Source organism: Leucoraja erinacea, chromosome 5, assembly GCF_028641065.1.
Source record: "Leucoraja erinacea ecotype New England chromosome 5, Leri_hhj_1, whole genome shotgun sequence".
NCBI classification, from domain to species: Eukaryota; Metazoa; Chordata; class Chondrichthyes; order Rajiformes; family Rajidae; genus Leucoraja; species Leucoraja erinaceus.
The window spans coordinates 13,956,492-13,971,159 of record NC_073381.1 but is presented as its reverse complement, the minus strand read 5'-3'; the positions used below and the strand labels follow the sequence as shown (position 1 = coordinate 13,971,159).

General features: G+C 42.3%; 1 protein-coding gene across 4 annotated transcripts in view; it reads left to right on the top strand.

The window, feature by feature from the left end:
• Positions 1-14,668, top strand: part of phf3 (PHD finger protein 3) — a 115,911-nt gene that overhangs the window by 84,927 nt on the left and 16,316 nt on the right. For all 4 annotated transcript variants that reach the window (XM_055635043.1, XM_055635044.1, XM_055635045.1 and 1 more), the window contains 2 exons: positions 3,084-3,231; positions 6,066-6,155. In XM_055635043.1, the coding sequence (XP_055491018.1) occupies positions 3,084-3,231; positions 6,066-6,155 (238 nt within the window). The remainder of the gene's footprint in view (positions 1-3,083; positions 3,232-6,065; positions 6,156-14,668) is intronic.

The following is a 14,668-nucleotide window of genomic DNA, read 5'->3' as shown; positions in this document are numbered from 1 at the left end:
AAGTTCCCCCTCATGTTACCCCTAAACTTCTGTCCCTTAATTCTGAAGTCATGTCCTCTTGTTTGAATCTTGCCTATTCTCAAAGGGAAAAGCTGGTCCACATCAACTCTGTCTATCCCTCTCATCATTTTAAATACCTCTATCAAGTCCCCCCTTAACCTTCTGCGCTCCAGAGAATAAAGACCTAACTTATTCAACTCTGTAACTTAGTTGTTGAAACCCAGGCAATGACTGCTTGAAGTCTGCGATTCATGGTCATCACCAGTTGCTGGGTCTCTTCTCTGGTGATGCTCTGCGAGGCTTGTATTGCAGCTCTCGTTAGCTTATGCTTGTTTTCGGAACAAATCCCCTTTTTCTCTTCAGCATATGAAAGGCATGCTCAATTGGGTTCAGATCGGGGCGACTGACTTGGCCACTCAAGAATTGACCATTTTATAGTTCTGAAAAACTTCTTTATTGCTTTAGCAGTTTGTTTGGGATCATTGTCTTGCTGTAGAATGAACTGCCGGCCCATGAGTTTTGAGGCATTTGTTTGAACTTGAGCAGATAGGATGTGTCTATACACTTCAAAATTCATTATGCTACCACCATCAACAGTAGTATCATCAATGAAGATAAGTGAGCCAGTACCTTCAGCAGCCATATATACCCAGGCCATAACACCCCCACCACCGTGTTTCACAGACGAGGTGGTATGATTTGGATCTTGGGTAGTTCCTTTTCTCTTCCATACTTTGCTCTTGCCATCACTCTGATATAAGTTAACCTTCGTCTCATGTGTCCACAAACCCTTTTTCCAGAACTGTGGTTGCTCTTTTAAGTACTTCTTGGCAAACTATAACCTGGCCATCCTTTTTTTGCTGCTAACCAGTGGTTTGCATCTTGCAGTGTAGCCTCTGTATTTCTGTTCATGAAGTCATCTGCGCACAGTTGATGACAAATCCACACCTGACTCCTGAAGAGTGTTTCTGATCTGTCGGACAGGTTTTTCTTTTTTTTTTTAATTATAGAGGTCTTCCTTGGCCTGCCAGTCCCTTTGCGATTAGTAAGCTCACGAGTGCTCTCGTTCTTAATGATGTTCCAAACAATTGATTTTGGTAAGCCAAAGGTTTGGCTGATGTCTCTAACATTTTTATTCTTGTTTCTCAGTCTCATAATGGCTTCTTTGACTTTCATTGGCACAACTTTGGTCCTCATGTTGATAAACAGCAATAATAGTTTCCAAATTGTCTCAAATTGTGGAGTACAGAGGCAAATAAATTATTGATGGGTCTTTGTCCCAAACATTTTAGAGGGCGCTGGAAATGCTGGCATTGAATTTGCCTTCCTTACTACCGATTGCCATTTACTTTTTTGGGAGTCCTGTACCAGCATTGCCAAATCCCTTTGAACCTCTGATTTCTGGATTCTCGCTCCATTTGGAAAATGCGACTTTATTCTTATTACCAAAGTACATGATTCCGCACTTGGCTATACTGAATTTAATTTGCCACTTCTTTGCCCACTCTCCTAACCTGTCCCATGTCCTTTGCAGAGTCCCTGCTTTGTCTGCACTGCCTGCCCCTCCACCTATCTTAGCATCATTTGATAGAGCTGCTGCCTCACAGTGCCAGAGACCCAGGTTTGATCTTGACCTTGGGGGCTGTCCATTCAATGTTCTCCTTGTGACTGTGTAGGTTTCCTCCATGTGCTTCGGTTTCCTCCCACATTCTAAAGACATGTATGCCTGTAGATTGAAGATAGACACAAAATGCTGGAGTAACTCAGCGGGACGGGCAGCATCTCTGGAGAGAAGGAATGGGTGATGTTTCGGGTCGAGACCCTTCTTCAGACTGTCTCTATGACTGTAGATTAATTAGCCTCTGTAAATTTCCCCTCGTGTGTATGGAGTGGGGAAGAAAGTTGGATAGCATAGAACTAGTGTGAATGGATGATCGTGGTCGACATTGACTCAGTGGGCCGAATGGCCTGTTTCTATATGGCTGTATCTCTGAACGAAACTAAAGTAATATGCAAGGGTTGTATACGATTAAGAAGGAGGAAGTAATTTGGACTTGGAAGAGCATTAATTTGGATAAATGCCCAGGGACTGATGAGATTGATCCCAGGTTATTGAGAGAGGCAAGAGAGGAAATTGCGGGAGCCTTGAGGAACATCTGATCCTGAAGGACTGTAGAGTAGCTAATGTTGTTCTTATGTTTAAGAAGGGAAGTAGAGATAAACCAGGAAATTAAAGGCTGGGGAGTATCACGTAAGTGATAGCAAAGGTATTGGTGGAGATTCAATGGGATAGGATTTACTCCCATTTGGAAGAGAATGGGCTAATTAGGAACAGTTAGCGTGGCTTTGTATGTGGCAAGTCGTGTCTTAATAACTTAATCAAGTTTTTTGAGGAGGCGACAAAAGTGATTGAAGAAAGTAGGGCAGTAGATGTCCACATGGATTTTAGTAACTACCATGATAGCCCCCCCCCCCCCCCCCCATGGTAGACTGTTCCAGAAGATTAAGATGCATGAGATTCACAGTGACTCGGTCGCATGGATTCATAGCTGCCTGATTGATAGGAGACAGAGGGAGGGTTATGATGAAAGGATGATATTCAGGTTGGAGGTCGGTGACCTGCAGAGTTCATATATTTTTCATATTTCTTTAAAGTGAGAAGAGAAGTTCTCATAAATTGACCTGCGTATATTAGTAAGTGAACCAACAGGTTGGATGGGAGAAACAGGTCGGTGGATTCTGCTATTGATTTTATTAACCAAACGTTGGCAGAGACATGATAGCCCAAATGACCACCTGTGCAGCAAACCCTTGGTTTTAAATCTCAAATCTTCCCCAGGCTTTCATTTTTTCCATTACACTTCATACTCTCCAGTCATGGCTCGGTGTCCTTTCATATTTAATTCATTCTTTAAAGTTTCTTGGTATTTTTGATGCATTCAGGGGAGTATTTTAATGTAACTTGTTCTCAAAAGCAAGCCATGATTTAGCATGGGAAATTGTAAATTGATCTTTTTTTTAAGTGGGATTTGCACGGTATTGTCAGCTAAATTTGTGTTTCATTTACTTTGTCTTAAATTCAGGTCAGAACTGTATGATATTGCAGAAGATGAGTCCAAATTTCTAGCTCGACTAGATTCTCTCTGGAAGGGATTTATCAATATGCCCAGTGTGGCCAAGTTTGTTACCAAAGCATATCCAGTCTCTGGCTCATCAAATCACTTAACAGAGGTGCCGTACCTATTTTACATCTTTTTAAATAGCCATGAGGTTTATGTTTTGCAGCATTTCAAAAGATAGTGATTTTCATTATTCTGTCTGTTATCTTTATTGCAACAATACAACTCGAGAAACAGTACTTAATTAAAGTTTGCCAAATATTTTCATTATTAAGCAATGCTCAAAGTCTCAAATAAGTAGATTTAATGAGATGATTGCAAGACTGAATTTTGCAGTTGTTGCTTTGATTTCAATATATAGGGAGTGGTAAGTGGAAGGAAGATGGAATAGCAGCTTGAGTATATGTGAATTGTTAGCAATTACATGGATGCATTCTCAATCCACTATCATACTCCCTATGCACTCATGACTAAGGCCAAATTTGGCTCTAACTTAATCTACAAGTTTACAGATTATACCACTGTGGTAGACTGGATCACAAAATGGAATACAGGATAGAGATAGAGATAGTGTCGAGAATAACCTCTCCCTCAATGTCAGCAAGACAAAAGAGCTAGTTATCAACTTCAGGAAACATGGTGGAGTGCATGCTCCAATCAGCATCAATTATGCCAAAGTGAAAATGGTTGAAAACTTCAAATTCCTTGGCGTCAATATTTTCAACTATCCGTCGTGGACCAACCATATTAACATGACATGTAATAAGGCACACCATCGCCTCTACTTGCTGGGGACACAGAAAATACAGCATGTCTCAATAACTCAATCTTCCACAGTTGTACAATAAAAAGCATACTGTCAGGTTGCATCACAGTTTGATTGCAAACAGCTTTGCCCAAGACAGCAATTCCGAGTGTTGTAGATGTTGCCCGGATGAGAATTCCAATTAGTTACTCCATCTACACTTCACACTGCCTCGGAAAAATAGCCAACTCAATTAAAGATTTGTCTCTCCCTGGTCATTCCTTCCCCTTGTTCTCGTTTGGCAGAAGGTGCAAAAACCTGAAAACATATACCACCAGACACGGGAACAGCTTCTTTCCCTCTAATTAATCAGGCTTCAGAAAGGGCCTTCCATGCGCTACAATGCTGAGAACTATATTCTGCATCTGTATCTCTGCATTTAATTGAGTTGGCTACTTTTCCGATGTATCTCTGCATCTTCCCCTTTGCTCTATCTAGTTTGACTCTATGCACAGTATTATCTGATCTGATTGGACAGCATGTAAAACAACCTTTCACTGTACCTCGGTACACGTGACACTGATAAAATTTACCTAAATCCCTGACTTGTAAATATAATGTTATTTCTGACAGTGGTTCGAGAAAGTGGATCAGATTTGTCATGATTATGTATAATATATCTGATCTGCTTGGATAGCATGCAAAACAAAGCTTTTTTTACTGTGCCTCGGTACGTGACAATAATAAACCTAAACCAATGGTTTCAGATCAGTGGGGTTTGAAGGAAACTAGATTAGTCGGAGAGAATTGGCACCATTGCCATTTCGTCCTCTCCTACACACCAACTCAATTGGTCTCTGTCTCAATCATATTGATCTTGTGAAAGGTCAAGCTGAGATGTCAGAGGGAATGTCATTTTTTTTTCCTAATCCTAGCACAGCATGAGGGGAAAAAGTAAAATAAAATGATTTTTTTTCATTCACATGAATATAGAAACATAGAAATTAGGTGCAGGAGTAGGCCATTCGGCCCTTCGAGCCTGCACCGCCATTCAATATGATCATGGCTGATCATCCAACTCAGTATCCCGTACCTGCCTTCTCTCCACCCCCTGATCCCCTTAGCCACAAGGGCCACATCTAACTCCCTCTTAAATATAGCCAATGAACTGGCCTCAACTACCCTCTGTGGCAGAGAGTTCCAGAGATTCACCACTCTCTGTGTGAAAAAAGTTCTTCTCATCTCGGTTTTAAAGGATTCCCCCCTTATCCTTAAGCTGTGACCCCTTGTCCTGGATGAACTCCCACTGCATATATATGGGGTTGAAAAACCTGGCAAGAGAAAGAAGACAAGTCGATGAAAGTTTCTTTCATCTTTTTTCCATTGGTGATTTAAAATCGATATAAATTTCAGTGGAATTGCTCTGAGGAGCTTATCCAGTGTCAATGGGAAATAATAACCAGGTTACAATTGCAATATTTTTGAGAAGAGGTGCTTTTATTTATGCAGTGGGAGTTCATCACCTGCCTGTTCTAGGGACTAAGAGGGCACAATGGTAGAAATGATTGTGAAGACAGTGAATTCATAAATCTGAAAAAAGTTGGGTATTTTTTACAAATGTTTACAAATGACACCAAGGTCCGGAAAGCGCTCGCATGAAAGGCCCTCAATAACATGGGGAAAATCTGGATGCCTCGGATGTCTAAGGGTCTCAAACTGAGATTCTTCCATGCAACTGTGGAGACCATATTATTGTACGGGCATGGACTCTCACTCAAGCACTGTCCACGTCTCTCGATGGCACCTACACCCAAATGCTCAGAAAAGTTTGTAAACTCAGTTGGCGGGACCACATCACCAACACCCAGCTCTGGGGAGATTCCACCTCTATCCGAGGGGATCAGGTCGAGAAAGATGAGGCTCGCTGGTCACTAGAAATGCCAGCAAACAAGGTTATGCTGTGGGAACCCACCCATGGAAGACGTGACCCGGGACGGCCAATCAAGACGAAGCTGAAGACGTTGATGGAAGACACTTGTGCAGAGACAAAATAGGACCTTGCCAGCTGAATGGAGGACAGATGTGTGGTGCGTCCGTCACCTTGCCTGTCGGTAACCAGCACCACTGCATCGTTAATGTTTTCAACGATTTAATTTTAATAATAATAATAATAATTAATTAACAATATTTTCCCTCTAAAGGATTTGCCGGATACGGTACAAGTAGGAGGGAGGATTCCTCCTCAGATGGTTTGGGACTATGTGGACAAGATAAAAGCTTCAGGAACTAAGGTACAGTCTGAAAATAGATTTGAATGTACGAGTGATCCACAGCACATTTATCTAAAACATATTAATATTATGGAATAAGAAATAACTGATTTGTAGATGCTTGTATTATTAATATAGTTAATGTTTCAAATGAATTTGTAAGATAATTTTTTGCACTATTGTTTCTGCCACAATGTGATTTAAAACTCATATCTGGAATTTAGTCAAGGACTCAATATTACATTTACAATTTTCATGTATTAATTTTAATAGATAATGAAATCCGTACCTGAATTATTTATTCATTTTTTTTTAAACAGCCATGAGCAATAATTTGTAAAAAAAAAAATCTAATTTTTTGCAGTGTAAGTTTCATTTCAATTTCCAATTTATAAATTCAATATCTGCACAGAATGATTGAGATGTGACATTAAATTATAAGGTAGCGAGTCTTATGGAAGCAAAGTGTAAGCATTGTGTTAACACCACAACAAAATTCCAGTTATATAACGAGGGTTGGTTACTGCTGGTTGTAATAATCTTCTGAAAGCACATTGCTTGATGCTGCATTGGCAAAATCACCAGTAAGTGCAGTATTCTGTTGTACATCAATTATTAAACACGTTAGATCAAATGACTTCTAAAATAAATTTGAAAATTATAGAACTTAATAGTTGAACGTGTTAGTACTATGTGGAGAATTCCACAAATTTTAGCTGATGAGGTCCAATCATTAAAAAAAACCTGCTATTTTAGAGCTAGGTGGCTCTTCAAATGTAAAAGCAAGGGAATCTCAAACCTTGCAAGCCTGCTCTTGTGTGTCCTCTAATGGTTACTCTGGGCATCAGAGAGATGGTTATTAATCAGTATTTTATTATTTTCCTTGGATACTTTGCACAATACCAGGAAACTCAATGAATTACATTATAACTGAATAAGAATAATTTAAACCAAATTCCAAATGCGATTAAATTCAAATAATCAAGATTATTTTTGGATGAACTTTGAGATCCGCACTCTTCTAAAGTCCAGACACAGGGCATTCATGTCCGATGATACAGTGGCCTACATGAAGTCCAGATACGACCTTGGTAAGGCCATCAAAGAGGCCAAAAGAGACTTCTGCTCCAAACTGGAGGATGAGACAGATGTTCGGCAGCTGTGGTGGGGCCTGAATGCAATCACCTCCTACAAGGCAAAACCAGGAGGCAGCTCGATTGTCGGTGAAACATCACTCCCTGACGAGCTCAATGTGTTTTACACATGCTTTGACAGGGAGAATACTAATGTGCCTTCCCGATCCCCTATTCGCTGTGATGGCATTTCAGTCTCAGTCACAGAGGCCGACGTCAGGAAATCCTTCAGAGGGGTGAACCCCCGAAAAGCACCTGGTCCTGATGGTATACCCGGTCGTGTTCTAAAAACCTGTGCGGACCAACTGGCGGGAGTTTTTACGGACATTTTCTGGTCTGAGGTTCCCACCTGCTTTAAAAGGGCATCAATTATACCGGTGCCCAAGAAGAGTAAGGTGACGTGCCTCAATGACTATCGACCAGTGGCACTAACGCCAGTGGTGATGAAATGCTTTGAGAGGCTGATCACGGAGCAAATCAACTCCTACCTCGACAAAAACCTGGACCCACTGCAGTTTGCTTACCGCCACAACAGACCAACGATGGATGCGATCTCGCTGGCCCTTGACTCCGCACTGGACCACTTGGACAACAAAAACTCATATGTCTTTTATTGCCGAGCTGTTATTCATCGATTACAGCTCGGCATTCAACACAATCATCCCCTCCAAACTGATTATCAAACTCGCAGAACTGGGTCTCTGCGCATCCCTCTGCAACTGGATCCTCGACTTCCTCATCCACAGACCACAGTCTGTTCGTATTGGTAGAAATGTGTCAGCCTCGATAACAATCAGCACGGGAGCACCTCAAGGCTGCATGCTCAGCCCCCTGCTGTACTCGCTCTATACCCATGACTGCATAGCCAACCACAGTGCGAACTCCCATCATCAAGTTCGCTGACGACACCACTATTGTGGGGTGTATCACTGATGGGGATGAGTCAGAATATAGAAGGGAGATCGAGCAACTGTCCATATGGTGCCAGTGCAATAACCTGGCCCTCAACACCAGCAAAACCAAGGAACTGATTGTGGACTTTGGAAGGAGTAGGAGGGGGACCCACAGCCCCATTTATATCAACGGGTCGATGGTTGAAAGGGTCAAGAACTTCAAATTCCTGGGCGTGTACATCTCTGAAGATCTTTCCTGGTCCGAGAACACTAACGCAATTATCAAAAAAGCTCATCAGCGCCTCTACTTCCTGAGAAGATTACGGAGAGTCGGATTGGCAAGGAAGACTCTCTCTAACTTCTACAGGTGCACAGTCGAGAGCATGCTGACCGGTTGCATCGTGGCTTGGTTCGGCAATTTGAGCGCCCTGGAGAGGAAAAGACTACAAAAAGTAGTAAACACTGCCCAGTCCATCATCGGCTTTGACCTTCCTTCCATTGAGGGGATTTATCGCAGTCGCTGCCTCAAAAAGGCAGGCAGTATCATCAAAGACCCACACCATCCTGGCCACACACTCATCTCCCTGCTACCTTCAGACTGCAACAACCAGGTTCAGGAATAGCTACTTCCCCACAGCCATCAGGCTATTAAACCTGGCTCGGACAAAACTCTGATTATTAATAACCACTTTCTGCTATTTGCACTTTATCAGTTTATTTATTCATGTGTGTATATATTTATATCATGGTATATGGACACATTTATCTGTTTTGTAGTAAATGCCTACTATTTTCTGTGTGCTTAAGCAAAGCAAGAATTTCATTGTCCTATAGAGGGACACATGACAATAAACTCACTTGAACACTTGAACTTGAACTTATTTACTGGATTTATGCCAGGGGGAAAAGATTGCAGTTGGGATTCTTTTTTTTGTGTGTTTTTTTTCTGTGGTATTGTACAGAAAACGCATTATCTCTTGAATCATCTGAGATACAGTCAAAGTCAATTTTATTTGTCAACATACACCGGAAGGTGCAGTGAAATGAATTTGCCAGCAGCGATACACTTAAAATGAACACACAATACACAATAGAATTTAACACAAACATCCACCACAGCATTCTTCACTGTGGTGGATTGCAACAAAGTTCAATCAATCCTCCTCTTTTGTTCATCCGTGGTCGGGGCCTTGAACCCTTCGTAGTCGCCGCTACAGACGACCCGATGTACAGGCCCTCTCATTGGGGTGATCAAACCTCCAACGTCGGGATGGTCAAACACAGCTTGGAGTGTCCGAATCGGCACTTTCCTACCGGAGACCGCGGCTTCAGGATATTATTGGCCGCAGGCCGGCGGTCGGAGCTCTTCTCCGGTGATCCCCAGCAAGGGATCCCAGACTATAGATGGTAAGTCCACGCCAAGCCCGAGGCAAGAAGCTCCGCAGACCACAGCCCCATGATGCCAAAGTTACCAGGCCCACGATTGGAGCACTCCTCTCTGGCGACCCCCGGCAAGGGTTCGCCCGCTCTGGGATGGGAAAAGTCCACGCTGCGTCTGCTGCTGAAGCTCTTGCACCCGACTCCGGGAAAGGCGGCTCCAATCCATGCTGTTAGGCCGCGAGGGTGACGACATGGAAAAAGTCACCTCTCTGTCGAGGAGGCAACCAAAAGCGGTTGCCCCTTTCTAACCCCCCACCACCCCCCATACAAGACACACCAAGAGACACCTAAACTAACATTTAGACACACCAAAAAACCCCAAAAAAGTCAAAATAACGAACACGCCGCTGGCAGGGCAGCCGATTCGCAGCGCCCCCACCGATATGATATTTATTATGATAATTGTTTAATCAGATAAGTGCTAAATTGAAATATCTAAAGACACAAATATTTGTGAACGTGATGAAGGGCTCACAGGTGCAGACCAGTAGCTTCGGCGCCTAGTTTGAAACGACACAAATAGCTGGACTAACTCAGCTGACTGAATCATTCTGAAGAAGGCTCCCAATGTCACCTATCTATGTTCTCCAGAGATCCTGACCTGCTGAATTAGCCCAGCTCTATGTGTCCTTTCAGTGGGCGAAGAAGGGCACGGTGGTGTACCTTGCGAGTTGGGAATGGTGTTGTAAGCTGGGGCTCTAAGTGGTGTGAGCCGGGGATGTGTCGGAGACGGTATGAGTCGGGGATGGTGTGAGCCGGGGATGGGTCGGTAGGTCATTCCATTCACATTCAGTTTCCATTTTATATTTGTTTTATTTATCTTTCTGGCACTCCATTGTGCTTTAGAGACACGGGAGGGAGTAATTAGCGGGCCAGGGCTGTATTGTTTCATTATCACATGACATCTATTGGTCCATTGTCACGTGACATCTATTGGTCCATTGTCATGTGACATCTATTGGTTCAACCTGTACAATCCTGCCCTTTGGCTCAACCAATAGGTATAGCTGTTTAAACAAATAATTAATTAGCACAAAGCTGAAAATGTTGATTTACAGTTTTTGTAATATTCCAATATTTGTAGAAAGGGCCATTTGACGTTCATTATTCTTATACAATAGAAAGATCAATGCATACTCCATGGGACAAATCCACTCCTAGAACTGGAAATAATTGTTTAAATCCATCTCACTTGAATTACAATATCAGAATATCATATAGAATTGTTTCGGTGAGGATGAATTTTTGATTCTGTTAAATATTTATGGTGTTATAGCAATTTGCTCAATGGTATAAAAGAAAGGCACACTTGTGTTTATAGTGCATCTTTCACAGCTCTTGAATGTTACAGTAAACGAAGTATGAGGGAGCATGGTAATCAATTTGCTTATAGCACGCTAATCATTGAGAGTTAAGTATGGGGCAGGTACAAATCTGCTGCACATCAACGTTCCAATGAGGTGGTAGATGTGTTAATATTTCATCTGAAAGATCAATCCTTTTGCAATATCACATTCTTTCAGTACTACACTTGAGTATCAACCTAGATTTCTGTGCCCAAACCTCTTTGAATCCATAACCTTAACTCGTATGGGAAGGTTACCAAATGCACGTTACCATCAGGAGAATAATTTAATTATTAAAAGGCAATGTCTGCCACTTTGGAGGAAATATCTGTAGATGGCCAAAGGACAGTGATCTAAAGAATAATTATTGGAGCAAATATGAAAACACTGACTGTACAAATGGTGGGGAGAAAATAGTCAGCATAGAGAATATTCTTCTGAATCCCTTTGTTTTATCAACAGTATTTTAGTGGTTCATAGTCAGCAAGAGTCTCATTCAAAACTGCAGCAAATAAAACCGAAGAGAATGTGGAGTACTGTTAATTTCAAAATTACTTAATTTCCTAATGGGGCAATTTTATTAAACATTTGTAGAAGGGGGAAAATGATAAAATATTGTTTAAGAAAGAACTGCAGATGCTGGTAAATCAAAGGTAGACACAAAAAGCTGGAGTAACTCAGCGGGTGATCTATGAAGATAAGGAATTGGCGACGTTTCGGGTCGAGACCCTTCTTCAAATATTATTGAGCCTAGGCAAGGCCATAATTTATGACCAATCTTTAATTGCTTTGAAAACTTGGTGAGCAACCATCTTGAAGTAGTACAGTTGTAGAATTCCAGAATTTAGACCCAGCAATGATAAAAGAACATTGTTCCGAATTGGGATGATGTGCAAACATAACAGATGGTGTTAACCCATTCACCTGCTTCTCTTTTTCTTCTAGGTGGTAATGGTGGAGTGGAACAGTAGATACAAAGTGAGCCAGATAGATTTTTTTAATCCTTTTGTCGGGCCATTGTGGGGCTGTTTTCCACCATAGAAGCCAGTCTTGAAACTGTTTTGGCAGCATTTTGCTTGGATTTATTGCTAGGCCATATTGAAATATCTTGCGGAATGAATCGTATTAGATGAAAACTAGCTACTGTGAAAGTGGGGTCCAATTAAGAAAGCTGAGATGGATCACCCACTTGAGAATTCCAGCTGACATTGGTTACAGGTGTTTCACTCCTGTAGTAAGCCCTCATATGTTGTGTTCCACTATTATTTAGCATTTTTTTATGGGGAACAAGTGAACCTGGGCAGTCAGTCCAATTTTGTTCTTGCATTGTTTCAATACAGCAGTTTGATACAGCCGATCGTGTGCTGGACTGTTTCTGAGGGCATAAAGAGTCAACCATAATTAAGTGGTTGCAGTCACCCATTGGCTAAACAAGTAAGGGCAGTTTCTTCCTGAGCATAATTTTTATTGGACAATCCCTTTACAAATTTCTGATTGTCTAATTAATTACCTCTGTGAGATTTGACCTCGTGTCTCTGGAATCCCATCAATAACTAATATTGTTCCCACTTGTAGATCTCATGGTTTATGTACATAATTGACATTTGTTAGCACAGTTTAATGCAACACATGGTTTTCGATTAAACACAAACAGGCAGCACACAAGTTTCCCAATTTTGAAATGGTTGCAACTTTCAAACTTCAAACATTTGAATGCACACTGATATCTGGTGAAGATATTCATAAATTACACTGGAAGTTAATGTGTATGTTTCTGATAGCAAATGTGGGCAATTAGTGCTTAATAGATACAAAAAGGAGACAGTTATGGAGGATGGGAGGGAGTGACTGAGGGTAGGAGAAAGGGAGGGAGAGGTGAGGGAGGGAGGGGAGGAGGAGAGAAGAGGGAGAGGGGAGGGGCTGTTGGGGGATGAGGGGAATGAGCCGCGCCTGCGCAGTTGGGGGCTATGGGTGAGTGGTGGAATATTGCGTTGGGGGAACGGGTGAGTGGTGGAAACGGGTTGCGTTGGGGGAATGGGTGGAATATTGCGTTGGGGGAACGGGGCCCAACGGGTCCCACTTGGTCTAGTATATTACTAAAACTCTCATCTTGTTTGTGACTGTGTGTGTCTGCTTGTGTGTACATATGATCCTGGAACTACGCCAAAATGGTGCACGATAGCGCTACAATATTTGGGCCACCTTTCTCATAATTGTCATGTGGTGCTTTGTATGAAGTTTTGTTGAGATTGATGTTATATTTTATGTTATTGACATTTAAAACTTAATTTAAAACTTAAAATAATGTTAAACAGTGCCCCCACTTGACGTCACAATGGCATCTCATTTACATAAATTACCTGTTCATTTACAAAGCAAAATTCGAGATTTTCATGCTCAAGAAGGAACGGCAAATGCTGGAAAATCGAAGGTAGACAAAAATACCGGAGAAACTCAGCGGGTGAGGCAGCATCTATGGAGCGAAGGAAATAGGCAAAGTTTCGGGTCTGAAGAAGGGTTTCGCCCCGAAACGTTGCCTATCATGACAGAAGGTTCCTCGTGGCGATCCCCGGAAATGACGACACGAAGCACTCTGACGCGTTGGGCTATCAATTCTGTCAACATGTTGGATGATGACAGAAGCTAACAGCGAGCTATACGTCGTCTGACACACGAGTGAACGAACTGAAAGTAAGCATGTAGGTACAGCAGGCAGTGAAGAAAGCAAATGACATGTAGCCGTTATTACGAGAGGATTTGAATATAGGAGCAAGAAGGTCCTACTGTAGGTTACACAAAAAAGCTGGAGAAACTCAGCGGGTGCAGCAGCATCTATGGAGCGAAGGAAATAGGCAACGTTTCGGGCCGAACCCCTTCTTCAGACGGTCCTACTGTAGTTGTACAGAGCCCTGGTGAGACCACACCTGGAGTATTGTGTGCAGTTTTGGTCTTGTAGTTTGTGGAAGGACATTCTTGCTATTGGGGGAGTGAAGCGTAGGTTCACCAGGTTAATTCCCTGGATGGCAGAACTGACATATGATGAAAGAATGGATCGACGTCTGTTATATTCACTAGAATTTAGAAGGATGAGAGGGTATCTTATAGAAACACATTAAATTATTCAGGGATTGGACAGGGTAGATGCAGGGAAAATGTTCCCGATGTTGGGGGAGTCCAGAACCAGGGGTCACAGTTTAAGAATAAGGGGTAGGCCATTTAGGACTGAGATGGGGAAAACCTTTTCACCCTGAGAGTTGTGAATCTGTGGAATTCTCTGCCATAGAAGGCAGTGGAGGCCAATTCACTGGATGTATTCAAGAGAGAGTTGGATGTACCTCTTAGGGCTAACGGAATCAAGGGATATGGGGAAAAAGCAGGATCAGGATACTGATTGAATTGAATTGAATCCTTTATTTGTCATTCAGACCTTTCGGTCTGAACGAAATGTCGTTGCCTGCAGCCATACATGTAATAATAACAACACACAATAAACACAAATTAACATCCACCACAGTGAGTTCACCAAGCACCTCCTCACTGTGATGGAGGCAAAAGTCATAGAGTTACTGCCTCTTCCCTCCTCTTCTCCCTCTGCGCTGAGGCGATACCCCACCGGGCGACGGTATGTCAGTCACGCGGTTCAAGCTCCATGGCCCAGGGGTGATTCTGGATGATCAGACATGATCATATTGAATGGTGGTGCTGGCTCGAAGGGCCGAATG